This window comes from Arachis ipaensis, chromosome B3, assembly GCF_059453495.1.
Source record: "Arachis ipaensis isolate K30076 ecotype BB chromosome B3, ASM5945349v1, whole genome shotgun sequence".
NCBI lineage: Eukaryota > Viridiplantae > Streptophyta > Magnoliopsida > Fabales > Fabaceae > Arachis > Arachis ipaensis.
Genome location: NC_142438.1, coordinates 132,549,160 through 132,570,576, shown reverse-complemented (window position 1 = coordinate 132,570,576; position 21,417 = coordinate 132,549,160). Strand labels below are relative to the sequence as shown.

Genomic DNA, 21,417 nt, shown 5'->3' with positions numbered 1-21,417 from the left:
GCCAATAGTATCCTGCTCGGATGAGCTTCCTTGCCAGGGCTTTGCCCCCGATGTGATGTCCGCAACACCCTTCGTGGACTTCTCTAAGCACGTAGTCCGTTTGGTCGGGGTGCAAACACTTCAATAGGGGCTGGCTGAGTCCCTTTTTGAATAGTTGTCCCTGTATGATTGCGTATCTGGCCGCCTCCCTTCTTAAAGCTTTGGCCGCCTTCTCATCTTCAGGCAACTTGCCGAGTTCCAGGAAGTTGGTAATGGGGTCCAGCCATGAGGGGCTCGACTCCGTCAGGTGGAGGGTGACCGTTGGTTCCTTCACCATGCCCTGGATGAGCGACCGGTTACCCGATCCTGGCTTTGGGCTCGCAAGCTTCGACAAAAGGTCTGCTCGTGTGTTCTTTTCTCTTGGAACGTGCTGGATAATGACCTCCTGGAACTGGCTTGTCATTTGCTTAACCTTTTCCAAGTACTTTTGGAGGAGGGGGTCCCGGGCTTGGTAGCTTCCGTTTATCTGCGAGGTGACGACTTGGGAGTCGCTGCATACTTCGACCCTCGTCGCCCCGACTTCCCGAGCCAGCACTAGTCCGCCTAGGAGAGCCTCATATTCTGCTTGGTTGTTCGACACGGGGAACTCGAACTTGGTCGATTGCTCATAGATGACCCCTGCTGGGCTTTCCAAGATGACCCCTGCTCCTCCGGACGTTTGGTTGGAGGCTCCGTCCACATGAAGCCTCCACCGTGTGCCCGTTTCCTCGGGAGGGTCACTCGTTACTTCCACCAAGAAGTCTGCCATCGCTTGGGCCTTAATTGCGTGTCGCGGCTCATACTGTAGGTCATATTGTGAGAGCTCGATGGCCCAGGTCATCATCCTACCAGCCAAATCAGGTTTTTGTAGTATTTGCCGAATCGCCTGATCTGTCCTCACGACTATACGATGACTCTGGAAGTATTGTCTTAACCTTCGGGAGGATACTAGGAGCGCCAGCGCCAGTCTTTCCAGTTTACTGTACCTCAGCTCTGGTCCCTGGAGTGCCCTGCTCACGAAGTAGACGGGCTGTTGTGTCCTTGCTTCTTCTGTAACGAGGACCGCGGCAAGCGCTTCCTCGGTTACTGATAGATAGAGGTAGAGCGGTTCTCCGGCTCTGGGTTTCCCGAGGACTGGTGGTGCCGCCAAGATTTGCTTGAAGTGGTTGAATGCCTCTTCGCACGCTGGTGTCCATTCGAACGTCATTCCCTTTCTCATTAAGTTGAAGAAGGGTATGGCCCTTGCCGCCGATGCGCCGAGGAAACGGGACAAAGCTGTCAATCTCCCAGCAAGTCTCTGGACGTCTTTGATGCAACCCGGAGTCTTCATTTGAAGGACCGCTTGGCATTTTTCGGGATTGGCTTCCACTCCTCTTTGAGTGATCATGAAGCCTAGGAACTTTCCGGCCTCCATGGCGAACGCGCATTTGAGTGGATTAAGCCTCATGTCGTGTTGTCGTAGGGACGAGAAAACGTCGTTAAGGTCACTCAGGAGATCGTCAGGTCGGGCGGTCTTTGCGAGTATGTCATCTACATAAACTTCCACTGTTTTGCCCAGGAGTTCGCTGAATATCTTATTCATCAACCTTTGGTATGTGGCTCCTGCGTTTTTTAGGCCAAATGGCATTACCTTGTAACAATAGATCCCCCCCTGGCGTTATGAACGCCGTTTTTTCCTCGTCGGGTCGGTGCATCGGTATCTGATTGTACCCTGAATAGGCGTCCATGAAACTCAGATATCTGTACCCTGCCGCTGCGTCGACGAGCGTATCAATATTAGGTAGGGGGTAGCAGTCCTTGGGACAAGCCTTGTTGAGGTCAGAGTAGTCTACGCACATTCTCCACCTCCCGTTGTGTTTTTTAACCAGAACCACATTCGACAACCAAGTCGAGTAATCCAATTCCCGGATGAATCCCGCTTCTAAGAGGCTGGCCGTTTGCTTGGCTACCTCGTCTGCCCTTTCCTGCGACATTTTCCTCCTTCTCTGGGCCACTGGTTTGGCTCCTGCCTTTACGGCCAGGTGATGCGACATGAGCTGGGGGTCTATCCCTGGCATGTCGGCAGGCGTCCAGGCAAAGAGGTCGGCGTTAGCCCTGATCATCTCCATCAAAGGCTCCTTTATTTCGTGCGGGAGGTTTCTGTTTATGAATGTGAACTTATCGTGCTCCTCGCCGACTCTGAAATTTTCCAAGTCTCCTTCTGGCTCTGGTCTGGGTTTGTCGTCTACCCTGGCGTCCAGGTCGGCCAGGAAAACCCCTGACGCCTCCTTGGATTTTTTCCTGAGAGAAAGGCTGGCATGGTCGCAAGCGACCGCCGTTTCCAAGTCGCCCCGGAGGGACCCCACGGATCCGTCATCGGTGATGAACTTCATCACCAGTAGTTTCGTACTGATAGCTGCCCCCAGGTCGTTAATGGTCTTTCTCCCCAGGATGATGTTATAGGCCGTCGAATCTCGTAATATTACAAAGTCTGCCATGATTGTCCTTCGTCTTTGCCCTTGTCCCACAGAGGTCGGGAGTGTGATGATTCCGTCTGGCTTGATGAAGTGGTCTCCTAACCCTACCACACCGTGCTGGTGGGTCGTCAGGTCGGAATCTCTCAATCCCAGGGCATCGAAAATATTTCGGAACATGATGTTTGAGTCTGCCCCCGTGTCTACCAGGATTCGTTTGACGAGGCCAGTTCCGACCCTAGCCGTGATGACCATGGGCGGACTTTCCGGCACTTCGTCAAACCATTGGTCCTCCGGCCCGAAAGAGATAGGTGGGAGACCCTTAAGACCTCTAACAGGTGGGGTGGAGACCGCTAAGACCTTGGCATCTTTCTTCTGCGCCGATTTCGACCTCGGGGCGGTATTCTTGGCCGTCACCACGTTTACCACCGTGAGACCGTGGTCGTCACCCTCTGGCTCCTGTCGTCGTCTTGTTGGTCGGGATCTGTCCTCGTTGTCGTTGTCCCGGTTGCGTCTCCTTGGTTCCCTTATAAGGTGGGAGAAGTCGGCGAGTTTGCCGTCCCTGATAGCTTGCTCGAGGGCATCCTTTAGGTCAAAGCAGTCTTGGGTCTTGTGCCCGTAACCCTTGTGGTACTCGCAGTAGAGGTTCTTGTTTCCTCCCGTCCTGTCCTTCAGTGGTCGGGGCTTCGACAGTATCCCCTTTTCTGCTATCTGTTGGTAAACTTCAGTGATCGATGCCGTGAGGGGGGTGTAGTTGGTGAACTTCCCAACTCGGGGGAACGGTTTGGATGGTTTACTCGGACCGCCGTCCTTGGCGTGTTCCTTTGGTCTTTCTCTGGCTTCGAAGTGCCGGGGTTGGTTGTAGGCGGGCTGCCGTTTATTGGCAGCCACGACCCGGCTGACTTCCTCGTCATTAATGTATTCTTTGGCCACGCACTGGATCTCTTGCATCGTCCAGACGGGCTTCGTGGTGAGGTGTTTCCTGAAATCCTCATTCGAGAGCCCGTTCGTTAAGCACAAACTTGCCACTGAGTCCGTCAGACCGTCAATTTCCAAGCACTCGTCATTAAAACGGTCCAGGTACTTCCTGGTCGGCTCTCCGGGTCTCTGTGTCACCCCCAGCAAATTGATTGGGTGTTTGGCTTTGACAATCCTAGTTGTGAACTGAGCCAAGAAGGCGCGGCTGATGTCGGTAAATTGGGTCACCGAGCCTTGCGGGAGGTTGTTAAACCACCGTATTGCCGGGCCCGCTAAGGTGACCGGGAAAGCGCGACATCTGACCTCGTCTCCCACCCCTTCTAGGTTCATCCTGGCCTCGAAGGCCGTCAAGTGTTCCAGGGGGTCTTGCGTTCCGTCATACTTCATGTCTGTCGGCTTGTCGAAATGTTTTGGTAGTCGGACCTCGAGTACAGAGCGGTGGAAAGGGGTCGCTCCTATTATGACGGGTCCTCGGGCAGTTCTTCTCAACTCATTATTCTCGCGGTGGGCTTCCTCGTTGCCTCTGTTCGACGCGCGTCGCCTTTCGTGTCGGGCGTAGATAATGGGGTCGCAACTTCTTCTTCTGGGGCGTACCCGTTCCCCAGTGCTCTCCGACTCGTATTGGGGGCTCGGCGTGCGCCTCGAGCGGCTTCTTGAACGGGAACGGGTGGGGCTCCGCTCTAGGGAGCGTTGGTCGCGCTCTCTTTCTGCTAGCCTGCGCTCTAAGTCCTGCATTCTGTGGCGTAGTTCTTGCATTATCCTGGCGTGGTTGTCACCCGTCCCCCCGAAGGGGCGTCTCTCGTGAGTCTGCGTCGCATCCCTCGGGGGCGACCGTTGCTGCTGCCGGGATTCCGTCGCGACGGCGCCTCCCCCGAGCACGAGAGGCGCTACTTCGGAACCTGTCCCAGTCTGGACCAGCACGAAATCCATGAACGTTTCTTCCCCACAGACGGCGCCAATGTTCGGTAGGTCGGGTACCGGACGATTCGGGTTAGGACCCTGAGGTCAACGTTTCGGATGATGGGGAAGCTCGTCTGGTCGTGGTTTCCTATCCCCGGGTGAGCGGAATCCCGAGCACTTCTGATGGAGAAGGGGGGTGCCACCTGCAAAGACACTCCGACGCCCTTGTCAGAATATGTGCAGGCGGAGAGGAAATAATGTGTGAATGTGACGTACCTTGGGGGAGAGCCAGTCTCCCCCTTATATACATGTCAGTAGTGGGCCCTTCCAGTGGGCAGGCCCATACTCTAAAGGTGTTGTCCCACGGCTGTGTGCGAACCGTACGGGACGCGTGTCCGGGTCGGGTGGAGGACGCACCACTGGGCCGGCGAGAACTCGGGTCGGGTTGACCCGCGCGAGTTTTGGGCCAGGCCGTAACAGGAAGCTTTGGCGCAAAGCTACGACCCTACAAACTTTATATATATGTTATATTTTTTATTTGTTGGTTTAATTGAGATTTTACTCCACGTTTATTGTCATTTTAAAATTTTAAAGGGATAGAATTTATATTTAAAAAATTTTAATTAAATTTATATATTTATTATTATGTGAATATAATTATGTGATTAAGTGGATTAACATAAAAGACTTCAATTTTATAACATAAAAACTACTGCACGTTTATTAGTATGACATATATTCAATAAATAAAATGGTGGATTAATCAATAGACACAAGTTTTAATTCATTAGTATTTATAAAATGACTATAAATGTTAAGTTTTAAAAGTATTTATTATTAAAATAAATACTAACCTTTAAAATTTGTTGACATAAGTAATTTTATTCTTAAAATACTTGCTAGTAAAATTTAACCAAAAAAATGAGGTTAAATTTATAAACTTCTAATCTTCTCAAGATTAATGAAGGATTCAAATGGTAGCATGTAAATGTAGTATCTAAAATTATATCAAATAAAAGCAAAAATTAAATTTATCAAATATAAAAGTATTACGAAATTTATTATTGCTCAAAACAACAAACCACAAACTATAACATATGTATGCTTTAGAGCATTTTCAACGGGCTAAAAAATGGAACCCAATTTCTATTATGTCAGAGAGAAAAAAAGAGTTGAAGCTTTGGAGTGGAAAGAGAGCGAGTTTTCTCACTGATTTCAAGAAGAGGGAGTCCCTCTGAACGGGGACTCCCATTATTCAATCAACACTTGCCAAATATGGCAAATTAGGTAAAAAAATAAATTATTATATAAAATGTTAATTAATTAAATAATTATATTAAATAATTAATAATAATTAATTCAATAATATTTATAATAATTAATTATATTAAATACTGATATTTTTATTTAATTAATAAATTATATTAATTATTTAACTAATAATTAATTAAGTAATTAAATTATAATTAATTAGATTAAATAATTAAATTTTTATTTAATTAATAATTTATATTAATTATTTATATCATAATTAATATTAAATATTATTTATATTACTATAATAAATTATAATTAATTAAATTTACTTACATAAAAAAAACAAATTTAATTTTACATTTAACAAAATAATTTTTTGTTGGGTTGGTTATTTTAAATAATAATTAAATTTTTAATAATTATAATAATTAGTTATATTAAATAATTATATTTTTATTTAATTAATGATTTATATTAATTATTTAAATAATAATTAAATAGTAATTAATTTATTAATAATTATTTTTAAATTTATAAATTATATTATTAAAAAAATTAATTACATTTATTTTAAGTATTTTAATTAATTAATAAGTGGGACCACAATATTTTTTTTTGGTGACTGAAATAAATTAAACAAAGAAAAATAAAACAAACAAAACAAAGAACTGCCTAAATAGAGGGACAGTCCCGTTTAAGACTACTCTTAAACTCCTCCCAAGGTGAAAGAAGCTCCACATGCGAAAGTTGTAACTTCATCGCCATCTTTGCCATAGTATCTGCCACCGTGTTTGCATCTCTCATAATCAAACGAAAGTCAACCCGCCAATTCCAATGCATGATATCTCTTATTTTGAGCACCAGTGGATCAATAAACCCAAAACCATCTTAAGTAACAAGATTAAATACTTCCACACAATCCGTCTCACAAATAACATCTCGTTGACCCACATCCCAAGCTAAGAGATATCCTCTCCAAATAGCAAACAATTCTCCTTGAAGAATACTATTACTCTCAATCATTCCCAAACACCCCCTTTGCCAGCTCCCATTACAATCTCTAATAACACAAGCAAAACCAATACTATCACCCGAACCAAAATAACTAGCATCACAATTAATCTTAAAAGTACCAATGGATGGGGGATCCCAAAAACCATTTAGAGTAGAGGGAAGGGACATACGTTGTAATTCAAAGATATTCCTAAGCTCCTTTTCTGAAGTTAATGCCAGACAAATCACTTTTTCTGGAGGCCAAGTTTCATCGGGATTAAAGATGTCATTATTCCTTGCACGCCATATCCACCAAAGTCCCGAAAAGAACTTGAACGGATGCTCTCTGCTATGATACAAGAACCAGTTCTTCAAATCCAAAGGATGACAAGAAATATCCAACCTATGCCAGACAAGCTGAGCTTTGGGACAATCCCGAATACAATGTAAAACCGATTCCTGGCTAGAAAGACATCTTGGACACTTATCCGATGACGACATCCCTCTTCTAAAGCGAAAACTTGCAGTAGGAAGAGCCTCCTTAAGACACAACCAAGCTAAAAATTTATGCTTTTCTAGAACAAGCTGGCGCCAAAGCCAAAGCCAATTCTCCCACTCCTCCCAACCAAACAGCTGCTTACACAACCACAAGTAACCATTGCGAGAGTTATAGACTTTGGCAGAAGACCCACTCCAATACCAACACACTTCCGGACCTGCTTGTTCATCTGGATTGTAAGAAAGAATATTATCTTTCAGATTTTGAGATAAAGGAGAATAAAGAGTATCCAAATGCCACCTTTCAACCGACCAAATATCCTGTATCCGGATATTCGAATCAGAAATGTGAACATAATCGATCTCATTAGATAACCGTCCTTCTTTCCTCCAGCTAGAAAACCAAAAGTTCTGTTTCAAATCTCCAATACACCAATCAAACCCATCCTTCAACACTTCCCAAGCCTTGCAAAGACACCTCCAAATGAGAGAGTCCTTGTTCTTAGGATAACTAAAACAGTCATATAGAGATGATCGGTATTTGGCATCCAACAATTGGACCCATAGCTTGTTTGGCTGCTGGAAGAAAGTCCAAACTAGCTTCCCAAGAAGAGCAATATTTACACAATAAGGATCTCTAATCCCTAAACCTCCATATTTTTTTGGAGTAACCAGTACCTTCCAACTAACAAGATTCAATCCTCTTCCATCAACGTGTCCTTTCCAAAGAAAATTCCTCATCATAGACTCCAATTTACTAATGATTCCTTTGGGAAAAATAGAGACCTGCATCTGGTACGTGGGAATAGCAGCGATAACAGAATTAACCAAGCAAAGTCTACCAGCCCGATTGAGTAAACTTCCTTTCCAGCTTGCTAGCCTACTCCGAATCTTATCCAAGACACCATTGAAAGCTGAACGAGTCACCCTAGAATGGATAAGGGTAACTCCAAGATACTTGCCCAAGTCCTGGACAAATCTGATAGAGGATACCCCAGTGAAAACCTCTTTCCTTGTTGCAGAGACATTCTTGGAGCAAAGCGCTTTAGACTTCTCCACATTAATCTTCATCCCAGATGCTTTGCAAAAAGTCTCTAAAACCAACATCACATTTTGCACTTGTCTCTTTGTAGCTTTACAGAATAGAAGCAAGTCATCCGCAAACATTAAGTGAGATATTCTTGGTCCTCCTCTAGAAATAGCAACCGGTTCCCACAAGCCCAAATCAACCTGATGACTAATAAAGCATGCCAATCGTTCCATACACAACACAAAAAGATAGGGTGACATAGGGTCTCCTTGTCTAAGACCTCGGCTAGGAGTAAAGCCATTCAGACGACTCCCATTCCAAAGAATAGATAAGGAAGAAGCAGTGACACAATTCATAATCAAATTAAGTGTAGGAATAGGAAAACCAAAGCTTTTAAGGGTATGAGCTAACAACCTCCAGTCAACTCTGTCATAAGCTTTCTCCAGATCAATCTTAAATGCCAGTGTGCCTTTCTTTGATTTAGTCTTCTTCATAAAGTGGAGGACTTCTTGGGCAATAATGATGTTGTCAGGAGTTCCTCGTCCCGGAATAAATCCTCCTTGAAGCGGGCCAACAATCTCCGCAAGATGAGGACGAAGCCTATTAACAAGGACCTTCGTGATGATCTTGTAAACTACATTGCAGAGACTAATCGGCCTGAAATCTTTCATAGATACCGGTGATTCAACCTTTGGAATGAGAACTAGTAAAGTCTCCAACATTCTCGGATCAAGAGGAACACCGGAGAATGCCTGCTTAACTATCTTCCAAACATCAAGACCAATGATCTCCCAATATTCTTTGAAGAAGAAAGCTTGAAACCCATCAGGACCCGGAGCTTTAAAAGAGTTCATGTGAAAAACCGCTGCTTTGACTTCCTCCATAGTAACTGGTGCCGTAAGGTTATTGCAAGCTTCCTCATTTAGAGAAGGAAGAGGCACATCACCAAGGCAACCCAAATCAACATCATCCAAATGACAGAATAATCTTTTATAGAAAGACTCTGCTTCTTGACTCAGAACCTCTGAATCAGTTTCCCACACTCCATCCTTGAGAAAAAGGCCATGAATCTTATTATGCTTCCTTCGCGCAAGAGTTTGAATATGAAAGAATCTTGTATTCCTATCCCCGAACCTTACCCACTGCTCTCTGGACTTTTGGAACCATAGGAGCTCTTCTTGCACTAGAGTATTATTATAATCATCAAGCAACTGTCGCTCTTTCTGACGCAAATAAATACTATCCACCACTTCCAAACGCTTTTGTAAATAATTAATCTGCTGCTCTAATTCACATTTCTTAACAAAAATGTTACCAAATACCTTCGAGTTAAACTCTAGTGAATTCTTCTGTACTTCCGAAAGCTTGCCATGAATTCCTCTATTACCAAACCACCATGACTGGTTCACAATATCCCTATACCCAGGATGAGTAGCCCAAGCAGCAACAAATCGGAAAGGTCGATTCCCTTTAGGCTGAGGACGACCTTTACAACGCACTAGAATAGGGCAATGATCAGACTGAAGCCTATTTAAAACTTCTGCATAAGCCTCTGGAAAGATAGATAACCAACTATTATTTATACAGACTCGATCAAGCTTTTTTGCCACGTCAACATAATTTTTCACCCTCCTGTACCAAGAAAACTGCCTCCCAATAGTCTTCAGATCAAACAAACCACTATCCCCTAATGAAGTAGCAAACATGTCTGCTCTTTGATGAGAAAACTGACAGCCCTTAAATTCATGAGAAAATTTGACTTCATTAAAATCACCAAGAACAATCCAAGGTCCTTGAAAAACCATGGATTGTGCAACAAGATAATCCCAAAGGAGAACCCTTTTATTAAATTGAGGACTGCCATAAATACCACTACACCTCCAAATTAAATTATCAAAGTGAACCTCAACAGTAACACCCTGATCAAAAGCATCAATGAACTTACAACAAACACCCTTCATAGAGGATAGAAACCAAATACCTCCCTTATGCCCCTCTGCTTCTACTATACCAACAGAGTGATACCCCAATCTTTCCCAGAATAATTTTAAATGCTGAAAAGGGGAGTGAGTTTCAACCACAATAAAGAAAATATGTCTAAATTTTCTAACAAGTTCCTTGCAATGCACACGGGCTAACTTATTAGAAGCACCCCTAATATTCCAAACAATCATATTTAAACTATCCATAAATAATAGGGACAGAATAAATAAGAACATAAAACTCTAAACAGAATCACCAACCTCAATAGGTGGTTTGTCCTGCGGTACTGGCACACTCTGATCCTCAATAATTGCCACCTTCGGACCTCCTGACACTGCACCTGCCATGCTTCCATCTACTAAGGTTTCCTCCATTGTGCCACCATTTTTATCAACTGGCGAGTTCTGCAAGGAGGAAGGCCGATGACGCTTCCGTAGAGAAATTCCACGACGTGCAGGAGTTCTGCGTGATGGAGATGGCGCAATTTCATGTTTTTCTCGCTTCCCCATCCTAATACCAATTGATTTACCTCCATCACCATGCAAATTGGGTCTTGGAACCCTTCTCGAACCAAACTTGTGCTGCTTTCCATCTTGGTCCTTCAAACCTGATGACTGACCCATTGTGAATTTTCCCTTACGGAGCACTTGTTGCCAGCCCTCTCCATCATCCATGCATGCCTCATTAACATGACCATCAGGCACGTGAGGAGCCAATGATTTCGTAACCACATCCTTCCCTTTAACAACTCCTAATTTCTCACCCAAATTACGAGGATTCTCACCCAAAACACGAGCTTCTGATTCAGCCTCTTGTTGAATCTCATTATTGTTGTGTGGCACTAGTGTCGGGGCTTCATTATTTTTTTCATCACCAAAGGAATTCCCGTTTCCTTCCAAGGACTCCTTCTCCATGCACAACGATTTATCATGCCCATATCGTGCACAAGTAGCACAAATCAATAGTAAACTCTCGTACTCCACTTCATAAGTCACACCCTCCACTATAATATGTTTGATTACAGACAACTCAAGATTAATTTGAACACAAGCTCGGGCATATTTTCCTCTTTCTGCAAGCTTAGTAGCCAAATCTACTTTCACCGGAATCCCTATTGCAGAAGCAATTCGCAGCATTGCTTGTTCCTGGTAGCACCAAATTGGAAGTCCCGAGACTCGAATCCATACCAGCGTTGATCCAAAGGATTTTTCGCATGGCCTAAAATTCATATCCCATGGCTTTACTGCAACATAGTGACCGTCTATCAACCACGGGCCACCAAGAATGACTTTCTCACGATCCGCAGCAATATCAACATAGTGGGACCACAATATGGACTAAAGTTAGTTTCTCCTAATGGAGAAGAGAGAGATACTTTGAGTTTCTATTTATTATTTATGATGCAAAAACTAATGTGGAGTTACTTTTTATGACAGATGGACCATAAACAGAAATTGGGATGAGTTCCCTACTGAAGATGGTCTTAGAGCAACTCCAATGATAACTATTTTAAGTTTCTCCTCTAACATAAAGGCACTTTTGCCCGTTGGAGTGTGAACTCAAATGAGTTCCTTCACATGGATCGATGAGGAGAGTTCCCACTTAGAGAAACTTATAACGGCTGCTATTACATATAAATGAATTAAAAAATATGTTACATATAAATAAATTAAAATATATATTACATACATATTATATGTATGTTAATTAATTTTGCAAATAAATTTAATTATATTTGTTTTATATTAAGTAATTTTATAAATTAGTTTAAATTAGTTAATAATTATAATAATTAAATAGATAGCAGCATAGATAGTTAAAAGAGAATTTGATTGAACACATATGTCAATTTCATAATGTTTGTCGTTAACTATAAAATTTAACTATATTTTTTTTGTATTAAGTAATTTTACAAATTAATGTAATTCCGAATTATATATTGTGTATTATTGTTATATATGATTTTTTTAATATTAATATCTTTTAATAGTAAATTATTTTTTAATTTATAAATTTAAATAATATTATTGAAAAAATAATAGCTATATTAATTTTAATTATTTTAATTAATTAATTAAGTGAGACCACAACAGGGACTAAAATTAGTTCCTCCTAATGAAGAAGAGAGATGTTTTGAGTTCCTATTTACTGTTTATAATGCAAAAACTGATGTGGAGTTACTTTTTATGACAAATGGGTTATAAATAGAAATTGAGATCAATTCCTTGCTGGAGATGGTCTTAGGATATTTCAAATCTATTTTTATTTCATCAAAATATTTAATATCAAATTATCAATGCCACCTTTTTCTTTATATTTATGCATTATCATCAATAAATCAATAATTAATTGTTATTATTGGTTTGCCCCTACCCTAGTGCTCTTGGTAGCTTTCGCTCCACGCTCCCTTTTCCATTTGATTTTGTGGTTACACTTCTCCCCCCTTTTCCCCAACTTCACACTTTTACACTCTGTTTTTGGGGGGAAAGAAAATATAGTTTTATTTCACTTGTTGCCATTTTTCCTTCAACTTTAGCATTTCAATACGTGACATCCATAAATATCAATTAACCAAACTAAGGAACATGTAATAACCACTTTAAGTTATATTTCAATGATTTCCGTACTACAATGAAACTCAGGCTACAGTTTTCAGCTATTTTTTTTAGAAATAGAAAAAAATGGTGTATAATTTAGTGCAACATGATTAATTGGTGTATTTTTTTTATATAAATTTTAATTTTTTTATTTTAAATAACAATTGGATCTTCATATTTGAGAAATAATAAAAATTTGTAAAAAAAATTTGAGAGTGAAATTTTATAATGCATAAATTGACATATCTAATTTCTATTAAAATAATTTTTTTGTCGTAAAATAAATTGAAAGGTTCGATTTGCACATTTAAAACATTTATTACTAAAATATAAATCTGAGTATATTTTAAAAGATTTAAAATAAAAAACCTAACCTTTAAATTTGCATGTTTTAAACAAAATAAAAAATTATAAATCTGATATTTAAATTTATAGTCTTTACATAAAAAAATACACCAAATTTTGATATTGGTAAAAAATACCACCCGAAGGAAGGGCAAACAACAAAATCAAAAGGTGACAGCTTTCATACTGTTCTTTGATCATTGTTCATGGCTTATGAGCAAGACAAATTTGCAAGTTGGAAAATGGAAAGTACGAAAAAGTATGTTGTACAATAATGCTTTTTCAGATTCTCCCTAGGTTTTCATTCCGGAAATTATTATTCTTATGGAAAAGGTGTTGGTGTATTGGGAGAATATTGGGGGATGGGGGGATTTACCCGATGGTGGAAGTGGTGGTCAACACGCAGGGGCGTGGTGACCAAGCCAGGATTCAACGTGTCTCACCACGCAGGGGCGAGATGACGGGGCCGGAATCCGTCGTGGCACACCACGCGGGGGCGTGCTGAGGTGGCCGACATGCAGCGACTGGCACCACGCAGGGGCGTGGTGGAGCTGGCGTGGCAGAGTCCCGATGCACCACGGGGGGGCGTGCTGAAGCTGCTGGCATGCAGGGGACATGTATCACCCCGGTAAACAGCATGCAGCAGAGGTTGGAGAGCTTGAAGCTCTATATAAACGAAGAAGGAAGCTAGCCTTATGCATTTTATGGAGAGTGGGCAGGAGAGCTTAATGTTTCTCCATATAAGCAGCTGAGAAGTGTTCTTTCAAGGAGGGCTGTGTTGTTGTTGCTCACCGTTCCCAGCTGGAAAAAAAGGGAAAAGGGAAGAAAAAAAAATATTATTTTATTTTTATTTTAAAGAATGGTTCGTGATTATAAAGCTCCAGAGGAACATATTGTAAATTATTTGGATCATCCAATCTATGTAAGTTGCTAAATTATAAGCTCGGAAGGGTTGTGTATTTTTATTTTTATTTCTGTTTTTTATGTTATTTATTTAGTTTGTTTTTGTTAATTTTAAATTATTCTGCTGTTATAAAAATAAAAAAAAAATTAATTTGCTGTTATTTAATTTAATTTTAAATATAATCTTTTTTTGTGTATAATTAGTTAATTGTTATACAATATTTTTTTATAATACGACAAATTTAAAATTTTTTTAAAAAAAAAAATTTTTTTACGGCAAAAATATAAAAATAATACCATATATAGTAAAATAAATAAATAATATAAATGTTGACCAAATTCAAAAGTTTAATACATTGTTAAAGTAATCAATAAATAAATATCAGAAAAAAAAATATATAGCTTGTTTGTAATGAAGTAAATAAATATGTAAATATTATTATTAATATTTGTTTATTAATAATACATGCATATTTATAGGTAATATAACAAATATAATTTTATTGATGCAGCCGAACAGAAATTTGTTGGTGCGTAAATTGGATCCGCCACAGAGTTGGAACCCGAGGGTTGAAAACTACTTACGTGTCACCGGATTCTACCACGTATCTAGGATTGGGATGATAAGAGGATCTCACCCGTTGTTAGCTGCTCTGGTTGAAAGGTGGAGGCCGGAGACTCACACTTTTGTGTTGCCGGTGGGTGAGGTTACGGTGACATTGGAGGATGTCGCACATATATTTGGCTTACCAATTGATGGAGAGCCCGTGAGTGGATGGACTGACAGTAGTAGTGATTTCGTTCAGAGTCACAGCATGGAAATATTCGGTCGTCAACCGGTTCTCAGTCGTAATTCAAAATCCTATATAAAGCTCGGTTGGGTTCGAAGTGTCAGAGATGCGGAGCCGTTGGACACTGAAGAGTCCATAAGGAGATACGTGAGATGTCAGATTTTCTGTCTGTTAGGGTCGACTCTATTCACAGATAAGTCGACCGCATATGCCCATGCGAAGTATCTACCATTGCTTCGCGATTTCGAGCGGATCCATACTTATAGTTGGGGTTCAGCATGTCTGGCTCATCTTTACCGAGCACTATGCCGTGCATCACGATATGATACGAAGGAGATGGATGGTCCTCTTAACCTGTTGTTTGTTTGGGCATGGGAGCGAATGCCGTGTATTTCACCCGCACCGAGGCATATCCTTCCACCTGCTGAGATACCAGTTGCCATGAGGTAAATATTTATGGTTCTTGTCGGACAATATATTCATTATGCATGTTTCAGTTACGGTTACTGACATAGATTTTTTCATTGTATCATGTTTCAGGTGGAGTCATGCGGATCGGAGTACAGCGTGGTTGGAGAAGACTGTTGTGACATTTAGGGTTGATATAGACTACATGCAGGAGGTAACTATTTATGGTTTTAATGAATGCTAGATCCAAAGATTAATGTTATGGTTCTGACATTCGAATTATCTGTGGCAGTTTGAGTGGCGGCCGTACCAGGGAATGAACATTCCCGTCGAGTTACACAGACATCTTGATGTGTGTGATATCGTTGCTCCGTTGTTGTCGTTTGAGTGTATCGAGTGGCACCCTGCGGATCGAGTGATGCGTCAGTTTGGGTTCTTACAGCCCCCACCGCGAGCACCTAGGGACATTCCACTAGAGCAGCATTGCATGGCTCTTCGCGGAGTGCAGCTTTATGACTGGACAGTTTTGCTTGGGGATTGGATAGTGGAGTGGGGCAACAGGCGAAACACTCGTATGCGGGATCTACACCCCCTTCCGACATGGGACTTCATACCGACCCCGGAGTATCGGGATTGGTACGTGCGCTCATTCGGACATCTGCTGAGATTGTCGGCATATGTTCCTCATGCACCTGCACCTCAGCCACCGGAGCCACCTGCACCTGAGCCACCTCAGCCACCTCAGCCACCTCAGCCACCTCAGCATGCAGTGTTTGAGCCGGTTCCTTATTATGTACCACAGCCACCTCAGCCACAGGACCATAGTGCATCCAGCCACCACTCTCAGCCACAGGACCAAAGTGCATCCAGCCACCATTCGCAGCACTCTCAGCCGGTACTGACGATTCCAGCCGGTACTGATGATTGGTTCGACTTTTCCATCGGCGGTCACGGAGATCAACAACTACAGAATTGGGCCAATGATAGTTTGGGTGGTTGGTCAGATTTTAGTGCTCTGCATTCACCGTCGGGTACAGCTGATCCACGTGGGGCATCAGTTGGTATGAGCCATGGTTTGGAGCATCCTGCTTCCGACCACACGTCGGAAGGTGCATCGTGTGATAGTGGATTCCTTCGGCGGACATACACACTTGTTGACGAGTACAACCCCGGTGCATCTGCTCCAGCAGAGGCAGGTGGATCGGCACATCCAGGAGAGGCGGGTGGGTCAGCAGATCCAGCAGGGGCGGGTGGGTCGGCACCTCGGGTAGAGACAGGTATGGGTGACCCAGTTGCAGGTCACCCATATGACCTTCGGACGGAGCGACATCCACCTGATAGGTATACTCCGTCAAAGCCAGGTCTTAGCATGATGGATAAGGCATTGCACTGGATGGGTCGTAAGAAGTGAGCATCGGGTTGGGTTTTTAAGATTTGATAGTATGTTTCACTGTATTTTAATGTTCTGTATGTTGGTCGATGTTATTTCATACTATGTTTCAATGTATTTTAATGTTCTGTATGTTGGTCGATGTTATCTGTAGTTAAAATATGTATGTTTCTTTCAGTAAGGCAGTAAATGTTATTTCATACTATGTTTCAATGTATTGTAATGTTCTGTGTTTATCATGTTCTTAACCATCAACGGATAATATCAAATTTAAAAATTCAAACACGACTTAGACAAGAAAGAAAATTTATTATAAAAGTGCAAATTCAAAAATACAAATACAATGAAAATAAAAGTCATTCCCCCCCACCACTCGATCCGGCACGCTGAGGACATCGACTCCGACTATGTCCCTGGGCACCACAGAGACGGCATATCCGAGGACCACGCATGTCGCGTGAGTCCATTTCGTTCAAGTATCTGGTCAATTTTGGTCGACCTTTTGACGTTCGCCTCAAGTCGGGATTAGCGACCAATGTGGGTCCCTCATACGGAGGCCATGTCTCGGCATCACCTAACGGTGAGAACTCAAATTTATATACCTTACGAACTTCTGACATCTTGTACACGTCATGCACATACACGTGCCAATCGATTCGCTGGTTAGCACAGCAAGCAATAACATGACGACATGGTATTCGTTCTACCTGAAAGTGCCCACAGTCACACGTACGTCGTGCAAGATCAACGACTAACACCTTTCCACTAGTCATTTCGCGCACCTCAAATACTTCATTCCGTCTGTCAAAACGGTGCACGACTATATTCCCAGCCTGTTGCATACTTGCCTCTATCCGCTGCTGTGCGAATACGGAGTAAGTATGTCCCGCACGTTTGCGTTCGTAAGACTCAACACTCTTCCGCACAAAAAGTTCATTTAACCGATAATATGTTGCTCGAACTAGTGCCAACACAGGTAGATTACGGGCACCCTTCAACACTGAGTTAATGCACTCGACAAGGTTCGTCGTCATATGGCCCCAACGATGTCCCTCGTCGAATGCCAATACCCAATGTCTAAGCCCAATGGCATCGCACCACCTGGCATATGCCTCACCTCGCTCTTCCAACCTCTTATAGTTGATGTTATACTCCTCCACCGTTCTTGAATACCCAATATTGACCACAAGCTTCTGCAAGTGAGGGACTTTGAATGCGCGTAGGAAGTTGCTGCCGATGTGCCTTATACAAAACATCCACCATGCTCTTGGAGGTTGCCAGTCACTTCCGGAACGATTTACCGCTGCCCGAATTGACTCATGCCGGTCCGAGATCATACCCACACCATCTTTTCTAACAACATGCATTCGCAGATTCCTTAGAAAGAAGTGCCACGCATCAGCTGTCTCCCCTCCACTAAAGCAAAAGCAATAGGCACAATGTTCTGGTTCCCATCTTGTGCAACAGCTACCAGAAGTGTACCTTTGTACTTTCCATATAGGTGTGTTCCGTCAACCTGTACTAGGGGTTTGCAATGCCTGAATGCCCTAACGCATGGATTGAAACTCCAAAATACGCGATGAAGTATTTTTACCCCTTGAGCCTCTTCATTCCCATTGTAGAGTGGGCGTGTTTCTATCTGCACAACTGACCCAGGAATCTTCTGAACCATAACCGAGAGCCACCACGGCAAGGCTTGGTAACTCTCCTCCCAATCACCGAAAACATTCGCTATGGACTTCTGTTTTGCCAACCAAGCCTTTCGTAACTGATGGTATAGTTGAACCTTGACTGGACTTCGGCTATTATAGTTTTCACCTTTATGGACGGGTCAGTCTCGACCAATGGCCTTATAGCCTCAGCAACTGTGTCCGAGTCCAACTTGGAATGATCCTGTGAAATCACTCCAGTTGTGCACGTGTGCCTACCGTTGTATCTGCGTATCTCCCAACAACCTTTTTTCCGTATCAAGCTGGCTCGGATAAGCCAGTCGCACCCACGCCCGTACATCTTGCACTTTGCATAGAACGTTTGTGGCTCAGACTCATACACTTCGTAGTCAACTCCTCTAGCGATAGTGTAACTTCTAATTGCTGCCACGACCGACTTTCTAGAACTGTATTCCACTCCAATCCGGAACTCTCCGTCCTCGGGATCAGGAACGCCTACAGAAAGTGCCCATCATCGTTTACTAATCAATCCAAAGTATATATTAAAGATAACATATTATTTGGTCATCACGTACCTATGTTTGAATATTCCGGAAACTCCGGTGCATGCATGGCGTCGAGATCCAACTCACGCATAAAAGGTGGCACGTTCATCGGTTGACTAATCGATGGGTGAACCACTACATTATGAGCTGCTTTCTCAACTCCCACATCACCATCCTCGTCTTCGTCGCCGGCTTCATAAGTAGCTTCGAAGTCCTCTTCGCTGTCACTATTCATTCCCTCGTAGACTGCTGCTCTATCATCCTCCACCTCTAATTCATTTTGAATCCCTTCCGCCTCTACGGTTTCAAACTCAACATACAGCTCAATATGTGGCTGTCGCATCTGCGTCTGCCGGTGAATTTGAAACATATTATGCATAGTCACTTCGTCAGTAATTGGCATGGTATCAAACTGTATTAGACCACCAAAAACTACAACCGGATTCCGGTACAGAATTCTGCTCACTCTCATTAACGTTCCGTTCTCCATGCTTTGGCAGAGACCATTCTGAAGTTCCATAAACGTCATGGTGCATGGAACCACAAACGAAAACGGATTCTGGCTCACAAACCTCACTCCCTCATGAGTATTACGTATTATCTCACCGTCGCGATACACTACCAAGTTTGTAGTACCCTCCATTACACCAAAAACACACTCAAAGAACACTCACACACTTCCTCAGAATGAAAATGAAGCTGTGCACTGCCTTATATAGAGGGTAGCATTCACTACGCCCCCACGTTTTGATTGCCTCAGGCGAATCACGTACTGCCACGTGTCATCACGCCCCCACGTGCCACGTCATCACGCCCCCACGTGATGCACCCCACCACGCCCCCACGTGCTTGCGTGGCCAAATCCTGGTGCGCCACATCATCATCACGCCCCCACGTGATGCCAGCGTGGCTAGTTCTTCCTCCGCCTCATCATCATCACGCCCCCACGTGATGAGGTAGCACGCCTCTGCGTTTTGCCACCGTGTCTCACTCATCCGGCGCCACGTCATCTCACCTGCCACTCCACGCAGCCACCACGCCCCTGCGTGTTAAAGATAGGTCCACCATCGCGTAAATCACACTATTCCTCCATTACTAAGCAAAACACTAATCTAATTCCCATATACAAATTATTGAGCCTTTTCATTCATGTTATAAAAAAATAACAAATAATAAAGAAATCGCAAATTAATTTGGATATTGAAATGTGGTAGATTTAGTCTAAATTAAAAATATTATTCGAATATTAAAATTAGTCATTAAAATCAATCATTAATATATTTATGTATAAATATATATATAATTTAATTTATTTTAATATATATTTATATTCTAACAAACATATATTTTATATGAATAACTAATTTTAAGGATTGATTTTAATATTGATATAATATAATCAAAATTTAAATACATGTCCTTGGATTTGTAAAACCATCAGAATGGGAGTTGACAAATCGACATTGCCGTTTTTTGTCCTTAAAAAAATTATTCACAAAAAAAATCGGTATTATTGCTGATTTACTTTTATTAATTAAAAATAATTTTTTATATAATATGACATTTACAAATTATATTTAATCAAATAACTTTTTTGACAATTTGGTATTATTATTTTGTATTTTTAGAAATTAAAAAATTTAATAAGTCACAATTCGATACTATCAAATTATATTTATGTCAGATCCTTTTACATGTGTAAAATATAAAAATTATTAAATTTATTGTTTTTTTAGAGTTTATTTTATCATTCGTATTTTTAGAGTTATTTTATCGAAATTAAAATTTTGTGAATATCATTTTAGTAGTTAACTTTTATAAAAATTATGGAGTAAATAACATAATAATATAAAGACGATATTTTCTTAAAATGTTCTCAAATACTACATTAAGAAGAAGCTATTAATCGAAGATATAAACAGTTTCTTTATCATCATCATGCATGGCTGCTCTGATTCATAAATGCGAAGCTGCAGTTGCAACAACAATCAGATCTACTGTCCTTTCTTTTCTCTAATTTGCAAGAATTTAAGTTTTATATTCATGATAGAGAAGAGGCACCTCTTCATTTGTCTCCTGCTTTATTTAATTTAGATAAAAACTCAGGTAAAGTCGACTTTACGCGAAATCTAACAGCTTTCAGATATCAACTTCACGTAAAGTCGAGTATACCTGAATTTTCACCTTTAATTTACTTCAATAATATAAGATTGTAATATAGACTATATATAGTAGTGTATATGTCAATGATTGTACACAAGAAATAAATTAAACAAAATTATGGCTCCATATTTACGACCATCATAAGTATATGGATTTAGCTAAAATATATTTTTATTTTTTAGGGTATATGTTAAAATTATTTATTGAATTTTTTATAAAAATATAAAAATAATTTTTAATATATATTATATATTTGTTAAAATAAAAAATTTAACTAATAATAAATTTATTATGTATCTGAAGCCAAACTCTAAGAATGTTTTTAGATGATGTATGTCAAGGAGGATTTTTTTTTTCTTTTTGAGAGAAGTTAAATTTTTTTTTTTTTTACCAAAGATATGAGACTCGAATTCGCAACCTCTTAATTGAATATGGGGAGACTATGCCATTTGAGCTATTACTCATTGGCTAGAGAAGTTAAAATTTGTAAGGATG

General features: G+C 41.3%; 2 protein-coding genes across 2 annotated transcripts; both read right to left on the bottom strand.

The window, feature by feature from the left end:
- Positions 1 to 16,900: 16,900 nt before the first annotated feature.
- Positions 16,901 to 17,911, bottom strand: LOC148572488 (uncharacterized). The gene has a single exon (XM_088507545.1). The coding sequence runs from the start codon at positions 17,909 to 17,911 to the stop codon at positions 16,901 to 16,903; it is 1,011 nt and encodes a 336-aa protein (XP_088363671.1).
- Positions 17,912 to 17,922: 11 nt separating this feature from the next.
- LOC148572487 (uncharacterized) lies at positions 17,923 to 18,994 on the bottom strand. Its single transcript, XM_088507543.1, has 3 exons — positions 18,790 to 18,994; positions 18,363 to 18,709; positions 17,923 to 18,285 (listed from the first exon to the last, which is right to left on the bottom strand). The coding sequence occupies exons 1-3, from the start codon at positions 18,992 to 18,994 to the stop codon at positions 17,923 to 17,925; spliced, it is 915 nt and encodes a 304-aa protein (XP_088363669.1).
- Positions 18,995 to 21,417: the final 2,423 nt, after the last annotated feature.

Excerpts from the sequence above, each read along its gene's own strand:
- LOC148572488 (XM_088507545.1), bottom strand. The coding sequence starts at position 17,911 with ATGCATGTTGTTAGAAAAGATGGTGTGGGTATGATCTCGGACCGGCAT.
- LOC148572487 (XM_088507543.1), bottom strand. The coding sequence starts at position 18,994 with ATGAATAGTGACAGCGAAGAGGACTTCGAAGCTACTTATGAAGCCGGC. Across the intron at positions 18,710-18,789 it reads TCCGGAATATTCAAACATAG|GCGTTCCTGATCCCGAGGAC; the intron begins GTACGTGATGAC and ends CACTTTCTGTAG. Across the intron at positions 18,286-18,362 it reads AGACTGACCCGTCCATAAAG|AAGTCCATAGCGAATGTTTT; the intron begins GTGAAAACTATA and ends TTGGCAAAACAG.